The following is a 19685-nucleotide window of genomic DNA, read 5'->3' on the forward strand; positions in this document are numbered from 1 at the left end:
GATGGAGACAGTGACCAGGAGAGGGAAGTCTGGGCATCTCTGTCTAGACTGTTGCCCCCTGCCACCCGGATCAGGAGAAGTGGTAGAAAATGGTAGAAGACGATCAATTGTCAATACTTCCTGCCTTCTTTTGTGCAAGACAGTAACGTTTTAGAAAATTGTCATGTTTGCTGACATTTTGAGTTAAAACAATGAAACTTCTCAACTGTAAACACATTACATGCCAAAAGGAATGTAGTGTGTGTCTGGAACACAGTTTTGTTCCCAATTTTAAGTACCTTTATTCTGCTTTACATTTAGTAATTTAGTCCAAGACTAGCTGCTAGTGAAAGAAAAGAGATGTGATGCCAAGCAGCACTGATCCATGGACATGCTACTGCTCTAGCCTCCTGTCTCTTTTAGCTGTATTTCTGGAAATCAAGCAACGCTTTGATGCTTTTATGTTAAAATGTTGTAGCACACCTTTAAAAAGGAAGATGCTGGCTTGCAGTAATAAGCATGCTTTTGGGAAACTCAGCCTTAGGGAACGATAAATAAGGGAAGAAGAATCACAGGAGGCACTTTGTTAAGCTAGTTTGGCACATAATCAGAAAGTAATTATTCTTTAGACACATACACAAATAGAGGTCCGGTTGGATACACTGGAGTGAAAGTATGGGATTTGTGCCAATGTTGTCCACTTCTTTGGTTTTGGCTCTCCCTTTGTCTTCTCGCCTGCTCGTTAGTCTGGCTGTCTTTCAACCTTAATATTCAGATTTGTCAACTGACATAGCTGATTGTACTCTGGCAGTCATTATCTGTCTGCGCTAACATGTCTTTCAATCCCTCTGGGCTCTGAAAGTCCTCTGAAACTCAGTAACTTCTATGACCCGTGGTTATCATAAAAGTTGGGTGTGGGCAGTGTGCTGTGTATGGAGAACCAAAACACCCACGGTGAAGGTGAAAGTCTCTCTACTCACCCACCCACCCCTCTCTTTCTCCTCCCCTCCCTCAATGCCTAATACTGTGACACCACTGGGCACCAAACAGCCAAGGTGAGAAGGTGGTAAATGGGAGGTGAGGCAAAGGTGGATGGGATGGTGGAGAAGGAGGGATGGACAGGCAGAGAGATAGAGGAGACAGGTAGACAGATAGACAGGGAGGGTGGGGGTGGAAGGATGAGGATCAGCGTGACGTGGTCCCACAGCCCAGAAAGAAACAAACAAAAACAGGAAGCACAAACTAGACAGACTTCACTAAACTACAGAGCCGAGACATAGCAGAAAAGAGGGAAAAGAGGAAGAAAAGAACGAAAACAATAAAGACCATTAGAGCGGCCTGATGGCATCTACTTAACAGACATCCAGCACACCAGACATAGCTACTGAAAGCAGAGCATGTTAACCGGAGAGACAGAAACAGAGAAAGATGAGCAGATGGAAGAAGAGCGAGAGAAACAAAGAGAGAAAGCGAACAATAAGAGACAGGAAAGTGTGCGTGGGAGACTGAGAAAAGAGGAACCCTAACAGACCGGACAGAGAAAACAGCTAGACAAAGAGTGATGTAGAGTGAGCGACAGATTGAGTACAAGAAACAGACCAGTGGCAACAGACAGAGAAAGAGAGGGAGTGAGAGCTAGAGAGATAGCTAGGCAAGCGAGTAGGGGGGTGGGGTGGGGTGGGGAGGTACAAAGAGCAGGACATTTGTTTTGCGCGCTCCTCGGAGGAGGGTGAGGGGGGGAGAAGGGGAAGAGGGGAAAGAGGAGAGGGGGCGGGGGCGGGATAGTTACTCGAGAGCTGAAGGTCCTCCTGCGATCATCTTTAAGCCCCTCCAACCTACACTGGAGCTAGTGGAGATAAAGCATCGAATCACAGGCATCAGTGCATCTGTCCCAGCAACCAGAACACCACAGACAGACAGACAAGACACACAGACGGACGGACGGACAAACGGACAGACAGGCATCCACTACAACAAGCAACCCTAGCAGGAGCTGGGGGGAGAGGAGCAGAAAGGAGAGAAAGAAGGAAAAAGAGCTAAAGAGAAAGGTGGCATAAAGCAGGGCCATAAAGAATGAACACCTAGTGGCTTTTTGGCTTCCTGAAAACTTTCGCTGAGGTTCATGTTGTGATTATGCTGATCCGGAAATAATGGATGCGCTCTATAACAATCAGAAGTTATAATAACATATTAAACCGCGATGCTTTAAAAATGTTCAGTTACAAAAAATGATAACAGAGCAGATTTTTTTCTTTTTCACTGGGAAAGCTTGACTTACTACACTGTATCGTAAACCTCTGATGCAGTGCTGGAGCAGAGCCAGTTCTGCCTTTCAATCTAGTCCCAGTCCCGATGTCAACAGTTCCTGCATGCCGCTTGGATAAGTAACCCTCATGTGTTCCTACTTTGTGTCCAGCAAATTTAATGTAGCCATTGAAGCCATGTCCACCAAGGTTTTCACAATTAACTAACACTAAAATAAAAGCTAAAATTAGATGTGAGAAAACATTTTAGTTAACTAACTTTTGAAAAACAAATTAAACTAAATGAACGAAAATTGAGTTAAAAAAAAAAACTTTAGTTAATTTTTTAACTAAAAATGTAGTAGAGATATACTTAGTTGTAGTGTTTATTAGACTGGTAAAATAGTTTATTACAACTTGCCTGATGAGTCTCAAAATACATAATATACATGTATAATGGGTCTACAATTCTATGACACACTATGGATCAACCGCTTTAAAAAAGTTATGTGTTTCTGTAGTAATACACATACTAATTGTCATCAATTTTCCCTCTGACATGTGCCCTCCATACAATAATAATTAAACTGACTAAAACTAACACTGAAACTAATAAAAAACTAAACTAAAACTAAACAGTTTCAAACAAAATAACTGAAAAGAAAATTCACTCTGTAGACTAAGGGAAACTAAACTGAAAAAAGAAGACAAAAAAAGTCAAAATGAAACAAAGATAAAAAAAATTAGCAAATACAACTGTATAATAAATTGCTATAATAAGGCTATTACTTTGAGGGCGACTGACATCTTTTATTTAACGTAGATTTTTATTATTAAAAAAGAAAAAAAGAAAAAAAAACCTGTCTTAAAAAATACCTGAACATGTGTGGACGTAGCCTTAGATTATAACCGTACAACGGCACAGTTTAGGCGGACAGAACACGTGAATGAAACACCAGTTTCCCCTTCAGCATTTTAACCCCCATACTGCCATGTTGGTAAGCTGTATACCCATATTGACATTTATGAACAATTTTCAGCAGATGCAAATGCTAACGAAGTTTTAGTTTAGGCTGGCAGCAGATAGGTCACCACGCAGATGGACTACCTAATATTTTGAGGACTAGCAGTAACACAACAACTGTAATTGTTGACATTAGTGCTTAAGAATCTGATTTCTGGATTTAAAATGCCTCATCATATTTACAATTTTACCACTTTCTCTTAGTTGGTACAAGCTTGTTTCAGCGGATGCCATGATGGCAACAGCTCATGCTAGCAAATTTGTGCTGAAGCTCGAAAGCCCTTATATTTCTTTTATATAACCCTAAATATAAGAGAGAGAGCAAGCGAGAGAGTGATAGAGACAGGGATAGAAACAGAAAGAAACAGAGAGAGGCAGGCATGAAAAAACAAAAAAGGACAAAGGTGGGGATTAAGGGGGCTAATTACAGCTACAGCAAGGCACAGATCAAACTTGCAGACATTGAAAAGCACATATGAAAACTAGCGACTGACAGCTAGGGCATTTTTTGTACAAGGTGTGCCATTCCAAGAACACTAGGACTAGGACATCTAAAATTAAAAAAAAAAAAAAAAAAAAAGCATAACAATTACATCAAAATCTTACTGCCTAACTGGTCTCCTTAAACACACAGATAAACCACAAAGATCAAGTTTTCTTCTTCTACCTAACCCAGTTTCACACTCTGTCGTGTAGTAATGGATCATTAGTCTGTCTTGCAGCAATATACGGTCACCATTAGCTAGCACATAGCGGAAAAACCTCAATGCAATGTGGAGTGATGACACTAATGCTGACACAGGTTGAAAACAAAACCTCAGTATGGCAAAAAATAGCTCAGAAGAAAAGATCATACCATCAGAGAGCCAAGGGGAAAGACAGTTTGCATATGGAGATGAACACGGGAAAAAAGCTACAGGGGGATGTGTTAGAGGCGAGGAGGATACATGGAGAATGAGTACAAAGGCAGACTGGGATGTTTTGGACGTTTAGAGGAAAGGCATAAAAGCAGACTGTCAAACATTCTCGCACTCATTTCTAATCTACCCTTCGCTGCAATCCCCTGTTACTGGTGAGAGACCGACCAAGTGAGAGAAGAGAATGGGCTTGTATGAGGGATGCAAATTTTAACAGGCACACATCATACACGCAAGAACAACAGTTTCAAAACTCCCTGGATAAGCAAAAATAAAGGAAATAAAAAGCAGGCAGTTTTCACATTCATGTGTGAGTGTTTGCAACGAAGCATTAGGCATGTTGCAGGGAATGCAGACACACACGCAAATGGAAAAACCACCGGCTTTCGTGCCAGAAACACTAAGCGCTCTAAACGGCAACCTTGCCGTCACCGCGGAAACAGCCTGACAACGGGTTGTCATGGAGATCTGCCCGGAAGATCAATGGGCTGGGGAGCAGGTGACGGTTCTGTGTACGGACACAGAATAGCGAACACGGCCAGGTCAGCGAGACACGTGGCCCGGCATCTGTGAGCCGCCCGGGGAAAAATCGATGGGGCCAATAACTAGCCGGCTAAGGAGATGTTCCAGGAAATGATGGGATGCAACTGCCGCGGTGCTGAGCTCAGCACAAAAACAAAGGAGCTGTCAGACAAATTATGCAAAAAGGGGAAGATTAATACATCCTCTGCAAGGAGGAGAAGGCTGTGACAGGGCATGGAGGCTTGCTGTAAACTGGCTTCAACCGCCTCACCCCTTGTGACGGAGTGAGAGAGGGATGGAGCAGAGGACAAAATGCCAGGATGATAGAGACAGAGTAGTAGAGGGCAGGGGGAAATGCTACTGTGGCAATCCAGAGCGATGGCTTCAACCTCCTGGAGAGTGCACTCATGGCTTCCCGTGGGGAGGTCAGTTACTGTTCAGTGATCCCTCTGTGAATCCAGCAGCACACTGGCATATCCATATCAGGCACAAACACACAAATACGTTGCATCCTGTGCAGAAACCAGGCACTGACACACACATCAAACCTGACAAATGACCAGATGGGGGGATGAATGGAAGAGAATGAGTGCTGGTGGAGTTCTTGAGATTGAGGCATGGAGAAGAAATGTTGCAAACTATTGAAGATGGTGGTACACAGGACAACTTATAGACTAAAATCAGATGGAAATCAGTGTCCAAATACATCTGACTTTGGAAAACACTTCATTTTGTCTTTTTGCCCATGTGTATCACCACTGCACTTCTAAATCTGAACCTAGCTCTGCATGGCTCAGGCAACAGACACCTCTGCTGTAGAAATATGCAACATGTGGACGTGTCCTATGTGTGTTTGTGTTCATTAAACAAGATCCCTTTTACACCTGCTATACATGATTTGATTTGTGTCCACACAGGTCATGCAGAGAATATAGACTGGCCTTTGCATTTGCAGCTGGTAATATTAAGCTTTCTACTTATTTGCAAGTAATTTCCAAGTAATCTACTTTATATGCAATTCAGTTTGGAGCAAACCGGCAGACTTAAACACTTAAAAGTTAGTTTGTTAAGTTTTAGGCTGACCAATTGAGATGGCGGGAACAGTCTCACCCTGCAGTGATCTCTTGCATTTAGATGTTTCATATCTCCGTCTCTCAACTTAACATAAGCAGTTAGATACTGTCTATTACTAAAGTAGTGCCAAGTTCTCACCTGCTCCAGTGCTGCAGGTACATGCTATAGCAAAGTGAAGCCCATTGCAATCTAAAATACAGCGTGCGCCTCTCTGTCCCTCCATCAGCCTTCCTGTCTGTGTACGTGAATGCTTGTGCATGTCACTAGTGTGGTTAGGTGCTCAGTGGGATGCCAGTGGCCTGCATGCCGGTAGAGAAGAAGTTGCTAGAAGGTTAGCGGGTTTACCTGGTCCAAGGTAGAGTACCTTGACTTGAGCGTGATGACCTCATCCAGGTGAGCCCTGAATTCTCTCCGTGAGGCCTGGGGGAAGCCACAGGATAGTCACTCACCTTCATAACATACACACGCATGCGTATACACACACACGTACAGACGACAGGCATACACTCCCACTCGGACTGTTGCAACACATCAGATACTAGTGTTTTAAACACAGCTGCACACACAGTCTGCTAATTTAGCATACTAATGCAACAAATACACACACACACACACACACACACACACACACACACACACACACGCCAGAAATAAGCCATTGAATGACATACATTCGGCAGTCAGACAAATTTAAATTAAAAAAAAAAAAAAGTGGCAAACAAGTCACTGGAAAACTGCCAAAAAACTCAACATAAGGAATGACGGATGAGAAACAAAATCAGTTCAGTGGATCTGACAACAGTTCCAGGTGAGCTCTGCTAGCATAAATACATTTTTGAACTAACGTGAATGTTAAAGAAGTGAACCCAAGCGAGTGCTTGACCCTTGGCCCTACTCAACGCCGCGCTCGGTGTCTTTGTTTTGTTTTAATGATGTACATTTAAAAAAAGAGATTAAGCTTTATTAATTTAATTAGTTATTTTTATTCCTTAACTCATTTAGTTACAAATAAATATTAGAAAACATGCCTCTAAGTGCGTAATTATTTAAATTTTATACCCTGAGACCATAAGTTCTATTAAAATCAATAAAATAAAAAGACATATATATCTTATTTTTTAAGATGAGATTAAGATGGCCACCAAAAATATGAAATTACACATAAATACAACTTTAAATGATACGGAAAGTACCTGAGTAGGCCTGTGCTGGGAGCACTGCAAAAATTTCTAAATTACCTCAAATATACTGCACATTGGGCATTTCTGTACTGCAGTACCTTGTTACTTATATGCATCCCATTCCAGTACATGACAAGATCAGCCTAAGTCTAAAGCAAGATTAAGACTAATGGCATACATAGCACACTAAATAGGCAACAATTACTTTTGAGTTAATGTCCGATTTTGCATTTCAAAATAAAACTGAAGATAAAAAGTTACCTCTAATGCATTAGTGCTGAAAAAAAAATTGAAATTGAAATGTGCATTAGCTCGCTAGATAATTTATCTTTAAACACGTATTCAAAATCTGTAGTTTCATTACTGTGCAATTACAGTTAATCAATGGGCTTCAATATCACAGTGGACAGCGCCAGCACCATTTGACGCCCTGCACAGAGGTCATGTCTTTATCACTCACTGATCAGAGTCACTTGGGGCCATGACCAGTGTGCCAAGCACAGCAAAGCTGCGAAGCTTATATTTACCGGGCCTTTTCTCTTTTACGCGCTGATGAATGTGTGTCAGCGAGGCGCTTTAAAAAGAACTGAAGTGTATACACAGAGGGAGAGAAACATACTTTGTTTGTGCAACCAGTATCACTTTCATTCAAATACATAATTCAAGCAACTTTCAACTTCACTTGTGAGGTTGAAACGCGTTTGAGTAATATGCCAAGTGATGGACGTTTGTTTATTCTGGAGGCTGTGTGTGCATGGAAACCAGGCAAAGGGTTAGATACAGTATGTGTATGAGAATCAGACAACATTTCACTACAAGACTCAAATACGCACAAAAACACAGGGAGAAAAACAAAGGATTGTGGGTTGTGTGTCAAAAAACACAGAGAGACAGCAGGAGTGTAGCAGGCAAGTCAGCATACACACAAGGGAAAGGAAAGGAGGCAGGAAGCAGTCATGCCAGGCAGGAAATTAGAGGTGCTGTTGGAGAGGGAAGGAGTAGGAACTGATGCCACCATGATGACCGTAACGATGCTTTAGAACACATGCAGGAGTACCTCAGCAATGCTTAGGGTGGATGAACAGGAGGGGAGCCGCGCCTGGTGCCGCGAGAGAGAGGAGGGGAGAAGAGAAGAGGTTTAACAGAGCCAAAGCCGGGTTGAGCGGGGCACAGAGGCACACAGAGACTGGCGGGTGGAGCGGACAGCGCCCTCTGTCTTTCAGGAGGACATCTGCATGACAGCTCTCTGTGTGACTGTCTCAGGTAGGCCATGGCAGCCAAGGGCATGAAGGACAAGACAGGACAGGTCAGGACAGCAGGTAGGAGTTACATGGGGATTCATTCCCCATCAGAACAATAGGAGAACAGGTTTCACAGGAACAAAAAAATAAATAAATCACACATTAATGTAACATTTTCTTAGCCTCTCAATGCATTTTCCAGAATTGCCATGTTTTTAAAATTGACCAGAGAGAATCCACATGTATCCACAAAGCTCTCGCTACTTTCTGCTAAGCCCTTTCCAGAAATCTGAATGACCAACCTATTTCCATTCCCACGGTGGCAGATCCATCCATGCATATCTGTGAAACACCAAGTTCCACTTGCACCACAGATAAACACAGGGTGTCCTTTAGCATTGGGGCATGTTATAAGAATACCCAGGCAGGTTTCTCACTCCCAGTCTGTCAAATTAAGTCTAACTGAACAATTTTAAAATCATTACTGATACAGACATTTGAAAATCCAATATATCTTCTTTTTAGACACAAAACATAAACAGATTTCCCCAATCCTTGCTAAGAGAATATGACAATGCTATTTAAAAAATATTGTTTTGCTGTCGCAGCATGTCGGTGATTAGTCATTTATAGGGCTTTGGAGTGTGATGTCACGGGAGGGGGCGTGACCGCCGAAGCGCCATTTTAGCAGGCCAAACAAAGGGCTAAAGGAGCGAAAACACACAGATAGCATCAGCAATGGTTCGCACTTGCTGTGTTGTCGGTTGTAATGTGAGACTACTACCCGACTTTACTGCTTTCCCCATGGACTTTGCAAAGTGCCCTCTGGTGGACAGACTATGCAACATAACCGTTAATAATTCAGTTAAAGAGTGTTTCTACCATCTCCATTGTTCTTTTACATTTCTCATCAACTGGCTATTATAAATGCTGATAATGATTTCCTGTTTTTCACCAAGCAGAGGGTGAAAGCAATAGTAAAAAAGCACATGTGAAGAAAATGAATTAGCGACTGAAAAAAATAAATAAATTGCAAAACTCAAAGATTTAAAACGCCACTCCTAACATGGCCACACTAATGCCAGAGGACACCTTTCGCATGTCTCTGCAACACCAGGGATGAAAATGTGTTCAAATAAATGGTTGCAAAACTAGATTATCCCATCATTTTGTATGTCACCATCCTAGACCAGGGCACTTTGTGTAAAAGCAAATATCAGTGTGATATAGGGCATGTATAACACACTCATTTGCTGTTGACTATACACTACTCGAACACAAGGTTTTACGTCACGTGTAGTAGAAGAACTGAATTCACCAGAGGTGCCATTTGAACTGAAAAAGAATGCAAACCTGACCACAACACAGTAAAAATGTCAGTTCTACAGTCAAGACAGATGTCAGTCACGGATCCAACATGCCTCCAACTGCAGTTTCACATCACATGTGAAATACTGTTAAAAGGACTCCGTAAGCCAAAAGCACATGGGGAATAAATGAGGCAGTGTAATTTATTTCTACCATCCCCAGGTATCACCTGTTACTGCTCCACTGGGGTCACCCATGATTGGTGTATTTTTATTCAAGCTGTGGTACAACACTTTAATAACAATCCCTTCGCCAAAAGGCACATGAAATTTTTTATTAACTCCCCTAATGAAGCTAGAAGGAAGTTATGTCTCAGCCTATTTTAGGGTGATATTTCAGGACGGTGCTCGTAGACTATCCAGTTTATCTTACTTTAGAGACACTGAATCATTAGATTCATCAGATTTCAGAGATCAGATTAATTTGATTTATTAAGATGATCATGTGCTAGTCGGAAAGCCAATCCCTGTGTCTATGACAACTGCTCTACAGCCTTTCATTCATGTGCTAGTTTGCCAAAATATCCCAAACAAAAACTGCACATAAACGCAGCCATCTGGGTCGGCTGTTTGTTTCTGGTCGAAGAGCCTTCCAGCTATGACATATCACTGGGAAACCCATTTAGAAGTATTACATCTAGTCCCCAAATAATGCCTAACATGAAAGCAAAGCTCAGTATGAATTATTAGCAAAGTCATTAGACAGTTCCTGACTTTTCCTCATGAATCAGTAACATTTCAGATTATATAATAAATAGCCTTTGTAAAGCAGCACTGTGAAGGAGATGAGCATCTCATCCTTCCTAATTGAAATGCTCTACATTCACAGCAGTTGCCCTCATGTGGCTCACAGCTCAGATAATGGACACTGGCAGGAAACCATAGGAGGTTACAAATTGAAACTCAGAAGTAAACTACACAAGGTTTTCCTAAATACTGTAGCGGTGAGGTAGGGCTCAATTCGCTACCATAGACTGAATACATCGATTCTCTTTTTCGAACCCAGAATTTTAGTCTACCATGTTCTATTAAAATCTAATTATATGTATATGATAGCAGTTGTGTAGACTGTTAGATGAGGGCTGTTTTTTGAGTTTATTGTGGTGATGGAGGGTTGGTCTCAAGAATATGACAGTGTTTTGTAATGAAACTGGGTTACATAATCATCCACAAGATGTGAGAAAGTTCCCTGTTAAAGTACAGCAACACAATGCTAGCAGATAGATCTCCAAACATCAGAATGTTACTTTGCAATTAAACTCTTGTGATCTACAATTTTTTTCTATGAAATAAATTAAGGTGTTTTATAAAATAAAGACTTTCCAGTATAATACTGTCAGGTTGTCATTAGACTGTTATTTTAGGTTCTTTCCATCTCAAATCATCGAAGGCTTTCTGCTCGACCATCTCTGATTTGCTTCAAAATTTTATGGTATCCATCCATCGACCAATAATGATTTCTACTAAATTTTATCTTCATACATCAAATACATTTTAAGATAGATTTTTTCAGCTTTCATGCTTTATCACACAAATCTGAGGCACAAATCTCACATCTATTAAAGATAAAAGTCTAAACTTTGGACTGGCCTTTCTTACCATAAAATTGAATCATATTGCCAAAAACAGCTAGTGACAATTTCTGAATATTATATAGATATATTGCACTACAATAAAAAAAAAAAACGTATACTCTACTTTATTACATGATTGTAAGGTTAACATCAAAATATACTAACAGACATTAAAAACGCAACAATGTAGCATTTTCATATAGTTTACTTCTCTTGCAGCATTTGTTCCAGGCAGCATGCCGATCTCTTGATTGATCCTTACTCGTATTGTGTCAATCACATCATGTGGACACAACAAATCGGCTACTCTCATGAAATGAGCTACCAACTCCTTTTTCTTTACTCTTTTTTTTTTTTTTTTTTTTTACTTGTCAGTTGTTTTGCTATATTTATTTGTATTTACAACAAAATTTGCAGTGGTAAAACATCTAGAAAAGTATTTGATACATGATAAATGAAATGTTACAGATATAATTACCTACGTCCAAATTTTAAAGCTCAAAGATTTTTGTCAAACAAGCTCATTTGAGATGGAATGACTTGTAAGATAAGATATTACTCTTGGCCCAGAGATATCAGCCAAATGTTAACACTGTTCTCAGATACAAAAACACTTCACAAACCACATCACACGTGTGCAAAAATCAAAATGTAACAATGATCATAACACCTCTTAGGTAATAATTTTTGACAAATAACAATGTGTCTTTGCACTCGCTGAAGACAAAAAAAATAATCTAGTATATTATATTAAAACGTTGTTTACACAATTTCTTTTCATCAATTTTTTTTTACAGCACAGCCTCTGTTTGGAAAATTTTAATAGTGAAACGCAAACTAATTTCTTCAGAAACCATCATACACAGCACTTTAAATAAAGCCATCAATGGGCAGCTAGTTCACAAATTTCTGTGTTGCTATTTGGTCAGATTTGGAGACATGCATTTAAAATCATCTATGTGAAAATGGGGTTAATAAATGTCCCACTGTGCTTCATATTACACACAGTGATATTCGCTGGGGTTAATGGTTCCCTCATCTCTGCAACAAAGGTAAATGTGAAGCTAGCATGACTAGTTTTAATAGAAAAACAAGGTGAAAGACAATGTTAACATCAAATATTCCCAAACATATTAATAGGGACAGTAATAATATTCATGCATCAGAATGCCACCCAATCAGTGCTGTTTCATGTTCATATATTTTAACTGATACATCGGCACTGCAATGCACTGAGTACCTCTTAACCTCATAACTGTGTTTGTAGTGTTGGTGCCTTTTGGATCCTTTTTGGACCTTTGGATTTTGCATCATTTTAATGCAATTGTCTAAAAGTAATGCGGCCATCCAAACATTCTGTGCTCAATTTCTAAGAGTGTGAATGTGTTATTTAATTTAGGTCTAGCAGATGCACCTTGCTAATCTGTTTACCTCATAACTCACAGCTCAAGCAGAAGTCTAGAAACTAATGGGTGACATCATCATGCTGGATACCTTTTTTTTTTTAAATGCAGTCTATAATTTACTTACAGTTCAAAGTATGAAAGTAAAAGAAGAAGAAAGAAGAGAAAATGTAACACACTTAGAGTTTCTGGGATTAGATTACACATACGTGAGCTGAATTATAGATTTAGTTTGGTTGAAGTAAACATTTTTTGAATGATATCACCAGCTGATTGTGCAGGTTTATGATGAGCTGCTTTCTTTACTTGTCAAATTAAACTTTCCTGCTGTCACTGCTTTAAAGTAATTTCAAGTTTTTTGCTTACAGTTTCAAAACAGAGTTACTAAAGAAAAACAAAAAAACAAACTCTGCTCTCCAACAGCTCCCTCAAGAATAACTAATATTGGCTAAGAGTCCACACTGGAAAAGCCAAACATCTAGTAGCCAGGCTGACCCGGAGCATGCGCTGTGTGCATCTTTATCTTGTCCCGGTCATTCATCACAGCGCTCCTATGGCCATGTCTACATATGTTAGAAATTAATGAGCTACTGAGTGAATTTTCAGAGAGCGTGGCATTAGCACAGCTGATTTGACAGGCCTGTGTTATATCGCTTACCAGTCTTCCCCGCTTCACATTCCCAGCCCACATGGTGATGGAACACACTCAGTACAGCTGGTCAGACAACTCATCCACTCTTCTTAATGCCTTTCCTGTCTGTCTTTCTGTCTTCTCTTCCTGCTCTTGTTCTGTCCCGCTGTTCACTGCACTTGTACGCTTTCTATTCTCCCTCGACTGCCCTAAAGGCAAACGCTCTGAGTCAGTGGGCGTGAGTAACTCGAGACAAATATAATATCGCACACGGTGCACGCAAACTTCACACATGCAGATGCGTGTCTGCGCTGCATGTGCGTAGAAGACATGAAATTTTAAATGGATGACGCTGACATATAAAATATACGCTCCTGAATATCTAATAATCTCGATAACAAAAGTGGAAAATCCACCGTGTGCGCACATGCTCTTTCCACACATGAACAAGCACATTCGACTTATTTTGATTTAAAGCCTACAGCAGTTTGACCCAAATGGTCAATGGGTTCCTGGAGCCAAATAAAGGCAGGGAGGGCCAACTGTGTGTACATTAATCAGAGACAAAAGAGCACTTTCCTCTTGGCCATAGCTACTTTCATCTGGTCTTTTCAACACTCACACTTATTACAATACAGTCGGTTCCCTTTAAGCTTTCTCAGCCATCCTTCTCTTCTGTACCTGACATTTTGCAGCGCAGTCACTCCTCACAGCTAAATAACATCAGTCTACCTTTTTCATCCAGTTACTGAAGGCTGTTGTGTCTCTTCTGAACACTCTGACATCCATGTTTCTGCTTTCCTTAAGGCTACATAAAGACCGGATTAAGCAGGTTTATAAAAGGGAGAAAGAGTAGACAAAGAGTCTAAGGGTCTCATTTCTCAAAAGCAAAAAACTGTCAGTATGATGTGAATATTTTAGTGTCTCCAAAGTGAACCAGCTTTTTTCGCGTATTTTCTAAAATAAAAACAATAAATCTGAAAATCCAGTGCAGCAGCCAGTATTGTTTTGTCTGGTTTCAATACACAGACACTTCTAAAGCAGTCTTGTAAAGGACTCATTTGAAAAGGAAACAGGGATGACGGATTCTGTCACTTAAAATTTTCAATATTTCAAGAAATGTGGTTTCTTTGCTTCAGCAATATACAACTATCATTTCTTTATGGTAACAACAGCCCTTTACGTTTGGCCCCAACCCTTTGGTGACCAAACGACTATTAGACAACCTAAAAATACACCAACAATCAATTTAAAACATATCTATAAGCAAGAAAGCCAAAAAGCTTAAAATGTCCAACTTATCTTTTAACAAAATGCAATTTTCTGGATTCATTTTTTTCCTAATGTAAGCTGTGTGTGGTTTTCTTTTGGTCATCTCTTAGTCCAAACAAGCACAAAGAGGCAGAGCTCTATTTTATCCACAGGTTCTCACAGGCTCTACAAAGCATAGCCTCCATAATAGCCATTATTTTTGCCGTACCTGACATTTAGCTATTAGTGGCATCATTCTCCACAGTTACATCAGTATCTTGCTGCTTCTCCTTGTCAACTGTATAAAGCCATCATGGATTTCTGAAGGCGCTGCTTCCACACTTCTTCATCCATATTGCCCTCATTTCCATTTACAGTAGTGCTCCAGCTAAGCTGCTCTGTTATTGCCTGGAAGGAAGCACATGATAACTCCAGGGACAAGGAATAACAGTAAAGGCATCGGCATCATGGGCTTTCTGATTCCTGTTCTGCATAAATTGTAAGGTGCTTTGGATAAAAGCAGCAGCTGAGGGAGGAAGGGAAATGTGGATGGAGTGTCATCTACTTCTTAAGTGACTGACTGACTGCTGGAGTGCAGAGCCCTATGAGATATTGTGTCGCTTACTCATACTCATCATCCTTTCTTTGTCTTTTTATGTAACTGCCACCGTCCAACACGACAGTAACACCACCACCAAAACATGAGGCACATAAGTCCCTTACTCTTTATCCACACTCTGCAGCCCACCGCTAGTTTAAGCTAGTCAACAGTATCCTACATTACTCACCCTCCTACCTCCTAACTAATCCATGGCCTGACACTGTACCTCCTTCAGGCGTCAGCTTCCTCATCAACAGCAGCACACATGCACAAATAACATTTGCAAAACACAACGCTGCACACGCAATATATCCACCCCCCATGCCCACTCAGCTAATAATACAAAATCCTTCACTTATTAAACATGGACACAAGCGACCTCCGCACACACAACCCTCCACACTCAAAACCTGTAAACACTCTCAGATATGCAGGAGGAAAGACATTACTTACCATCTTCTGCCTGGAGTCGAAACAGAATGAGCTCCCCAGCACATGCACACACGAACACACACTTTTACACACTCGCTAACTGTGAGAGGGTGAGTGAGGAAGGGTGAGCAAGAGAGTGAGAGAGAGAAAACGCGATAAGAAGGGAAGGCAGGAGCAGGAAGGATGCAGAAGACAGAGAGAGTGGCGAGGAAATGCAACAGCCAGAGAGACAATGAGGAGGAGGAGAGTGAGGAGGAGGGCATATAGCTGCACATACGGTGATGTGTGCTGTCCTAAATTGTACATGCATGACTGAGGTCTGTGTGTGTGCGTGTTTATGTGTGCGGGAGTGTGTATTTCCCATGAGCCTTTCCGTTGAGGGAAAGTGACAGATGTGACTTTCTCCTCTTCACGATCATCTTTCTTTCTTGCATCTTTCAACTTTATTCTGCCTCCTTCTGTCACATTCACACTGATTTGAGATGAGTGAACCGGGGGAGGGGAGAATGCTGAGGCTAAGACGAGGTGAGCTACCGGACTCAACCTCTGGGATGGACAGATGAATAAAGACTGACAAAAAGACACAGGCCAAAATAGCTGAACTGTCCTTACTGTTCACTCTGTGTGCATTTTAATTTCCTTCCATCACCCTTTCGCCACCTCCTACTCTCTCCCAGTCCCCTGTCCTCTCGAAGTTATTAGCTATCTATCCCTTTCACGCCCTCCCACTCTTTTCTTCTCTCCTTCTCTCTCCTTTCGCCTTTCTTACTTTCTCACTCACTCCATCATAAATCCTCCACACCTCCAGCAGGCCAGAAGACGAGGAGTCACATTTATGAGCCTTACTGCAATGGAGGAGGACAATAACACATATCTAGCACTATTGCCGCTTTGCCGAAGACACATACACACACACACACACCAGCAGACACACAAGCGGTCACTACTGTCAAGTTAAATCAAACATAATAAAACTTTCAGTAGAACACAAAGGCATATAAAAAATCCTATCTATCACTTGTGCAGGGGAATAAACCTTAAAAGAACGACGATGCGAGCTGTAAAGAAGCGCCGGAACGTCACACTGCGCCTTCGCTCCAACAGTAAAGTATCTCGTAACACTCTCGCCCACTGCAGCATACAGTAAATAGTAGAGTAAAAGAAAAGAGCATTAAAGCAATCAATACATTTTACCTGTACTATGTGTGCTTTTATCAATTAAGTTTGATTAGGATCTTCATAACAATGTACTGTACTTTACCATCTCCATTGGAAAATCTGTCCTGGTTTGACGTGCTGCACATGCATTAACCACTTCCATAAAAGAGTCGAGGCTGCACGCAGGGCAGCACCACAGGCCACACTGAATATGGGATTTGTGAATGGCAGTTTTTAATACCATCTCTAATCTATGTGGCACCGTTATTGATCCTAACTCTTCACTTAAAGGTCACAGGTCACCAAACTGCATGCTCAGCATATTATCCTCATCTGAAACAAAACTACAGCCATACGCATTTAACTGGCTTTAACTGAATTTTTAACTTTTTTACTTCACTTTTACTTTCAGTTTTAATCACGTTCTGTTCTAAGTTGTCATACATTAAAATGAACTGAGGCCATTTTCAGTTATGCTTTTTCTTTCTTACTTTCTTTGACATTACCCTTTTAATGAATCTTGTAACTGCGTGAACTGGATAAAGGCGCTAATGACCGAATGGCAATATCTGGGAACTAAAAAATGTAGCCGAGGCAGAAATGCGAAAAACTGCAGTGCAACTTGAAGGAGACTCCCATTGTAACGTCAACAAACACACAGATTCTCATTTTTTAAAAATGCTCAGTTTTGCAGCACAGAAAATGAAGCACACTTACAGCCTGGTACAGATGTTTTCATAATGTAGGATTCTCTGCACTCATGTAGAGTACTAAGCATTGCTTTACTGCTTCAATATGTTATTAAGGTGTTAAGCAGAAGTCAGAAGCTGCTAACAAAATGCACTTGAAGTCAATGTCAGACTGTGCAATGCTCAGAAAAATGCAAAAACAACCCCAAACAAACAATCCAAGGCTACATATCAGACTCTACAGGCCTTGGTTAGCTTGTTAAATGTTAAAGTCTATGACGGCATAATTAGAAAAAGACTGATCAACTATGGCTTGTTTGCAAGGGTTTTTGGGAGAAAGATGCTTCTCTCAAAAAAACAAACAAGCAAATAAACACCCCCCCCCCCCCCCCAAAAAAAAAAAAAAAAACAACAACAACAACAACAAAAAACATGCCAGCACAGCTTAGTTTTGCAAAATTGCATCTGAACAAACCACGAGACTATCCAGCACATTAGCGGCGGATGGTGGTTTGGGCTCATTTTCCAGCCAGATGAACTGGGCACCTTGCACTTATTGAGTCGAGCATGAACCCCTCTGTATACCAACGTATTCTACAGTCAATATGAGGCCATCTGTTCAACAGCTAAAACCTGGGTGAAATTGGCAGCACCAGCACATCAACAGCAGAATGGCTGAAAAAGTACAGAATAAAGTTTTTGCAACGACCCACTCAAAGTCCAGACCCTAAACCAACTGAAATGAGGACTTTAACAGAGCTGTGCATAAGCTAATACGCACAAACCTGAATGAACTAAAGCAAGGTTGTAAAGAAGAGTGGGCCAAGATTATGTGAGAGACTGATAAAGTCACACAGAAAACAATTACTTCAACTTATTGCTGCTAAAGGTCTAAAACCAGGCACACACACACCTGGCTTCATCTTCACAGTACCAAACTGAGTGTAGATGACACACAGAGAAACACCTGCATACCCACACTGTACCACAAACTCTTACCTTTGGACAGTCAAGAGTCATATCTCCTGTTCAGGGTTACAGAAGGAGAAATCTGCCATACAAGCTTACAGATCATTGATCTGTCACGCATAGAGCCAGCTGAGCTGACACTATAATGGGGCATTCGCATACAGCCAGGGCATAAATCATTCATGTCCTGCTGACAGATCACTTCAGTTTGTCAGTGATCCTCTGTCACTACATATTTGCAAGTGATGATGCTGTGATCTGAGTACAGACTAGGCCCAGGCCAAACTGCATGTGCATTCTTTTTTTCATGCTCATGTTATACATCACGTTAAAACGTGCATTTTGACATCTGTCAAACTCTTGCAAGGGACAGATTATCAAGACTGTTGAAAGCCGAGCTACCCAAAAATAGAACAAAATCAGAGTAGTTACACTAAAAGGAAAAAGGTGTGGAAAATTCAGATGAGTGCAACAAACAAACAGCTGATGATTAAGTCAGAAAAATAAGAAATGTGTCATTTTAAAATTTTAATCAAACATGAATTTATAAATATTAGACTCATTCCAACCCAAATCAGCTCATTTTTAGAACATTTTCTGCTCGACCATCATTTTAGTTTCATATATCAAATACTTTTCAAGAGAAAAAGTATATATACTTATATATATATATATATATATACTTATATATATATATATATATATATATATATATATATATATATATATATATATATATATATATATATATATATATAAAAATGGCACGTCGACCCCACTTTCAGGCTTCTTTTTTTCCCCACACTGAAATCTGCTGCAATGTTTGAACACGCATATCTCAAAAACTCTTAAATATAAAAGGCTGAAATTTTCACTGGTCTTTCTTAGCTTCAAAATGAATCAGAATCTGTGATTTAGATACATAAAAAAGTCTGAATATTGGCTAGTTAAAATATGAAAAAACAAACAAACCAAAAAACATCCAGCACTCCTGCAAAGTTCCCTATTACAGTACACACTAACACAGCAAAAGACAACTAGTGACAATGTCTGAATGATATATAGTTGGATTTCTCATAAAATCTCATACTGTAAAATAAAGCACGTCGAATACTTTTTAACATGAAATTTTTAGGACACAAAAATGAAAAAAAAAAACCCCAACCCACTTTCATTTAAATTTCGTGCTATTTTAAGCTAATATGACGAGTTGTGTTGTACCACAAAAACAAAAATATTGATAGATGGTATAATCTGAATATAACACTGTTCTAGATGGTACGATAATGACAGCTATGGACAAATCAGAGATAATGGAGCGGAAACGGTGTAAAAATCGAATGACCCAGGTCTTGAAAATGAATATTACTCACATATTTAACTATATTATTTTCTGAGCTATAGTTAGAGTCTGGAAAATCCATACTTT

At 40.2% G+C, this 19685-nt stretch overlaps 1 protein-coding gene across 14 annotated transcripts in view; it reads right to left on the bottom strand.

The window, feature by feature from the left end:
- gphnb (gephyrin b) overlaps positions 1-19685 on the bottom strand; it is a 110874-nt gene that overhangs the window by 17269 nt on the left and 73920 nt on the right. For 5 of the 14 annotated variants that reach the window (XM_082506283.1, XM_082506289.1, XM_082506294.1 and 2 more), the window contains 3 exons: positions 7998-8039; positions 6105-6179; positions 1769-1825 (listed from right to left, as the gene is read on the bottom strand). The exons of 2 other annotated variants lie outside the window; for them this stretch is intronic. In XM_082506283.1, coding sequence (XP_082362409.1) covers positions 1769-1825; positions 6105-6179; positions 7998-8039 — 174 coding nt within the window. The remainder of the gene's footprint in view (positions 1-1768; positions 1826-6104; positions 6180-7997; positions 8040-19685) is intronic. 7 more of the 14 variants (XM_082506290.1, XM_082506291.1, XM_082506292.1 and 4 more) reach the window with 4 other exon arrangements.

Source organism: Aulonocara stuartgranti (genome assembly GCF_965226115.1).
Source record: "Aulonocara stuartgranti genome assembly, chromosome: 15".
Classification (NCBI taxonomy): domain Eukaryota; kingdom Metazoa; phylum Chordata; class Actinopteri; order Cichliformes; family Cichlidae; genus Aulonocara; species Aulonocara stuartgranti.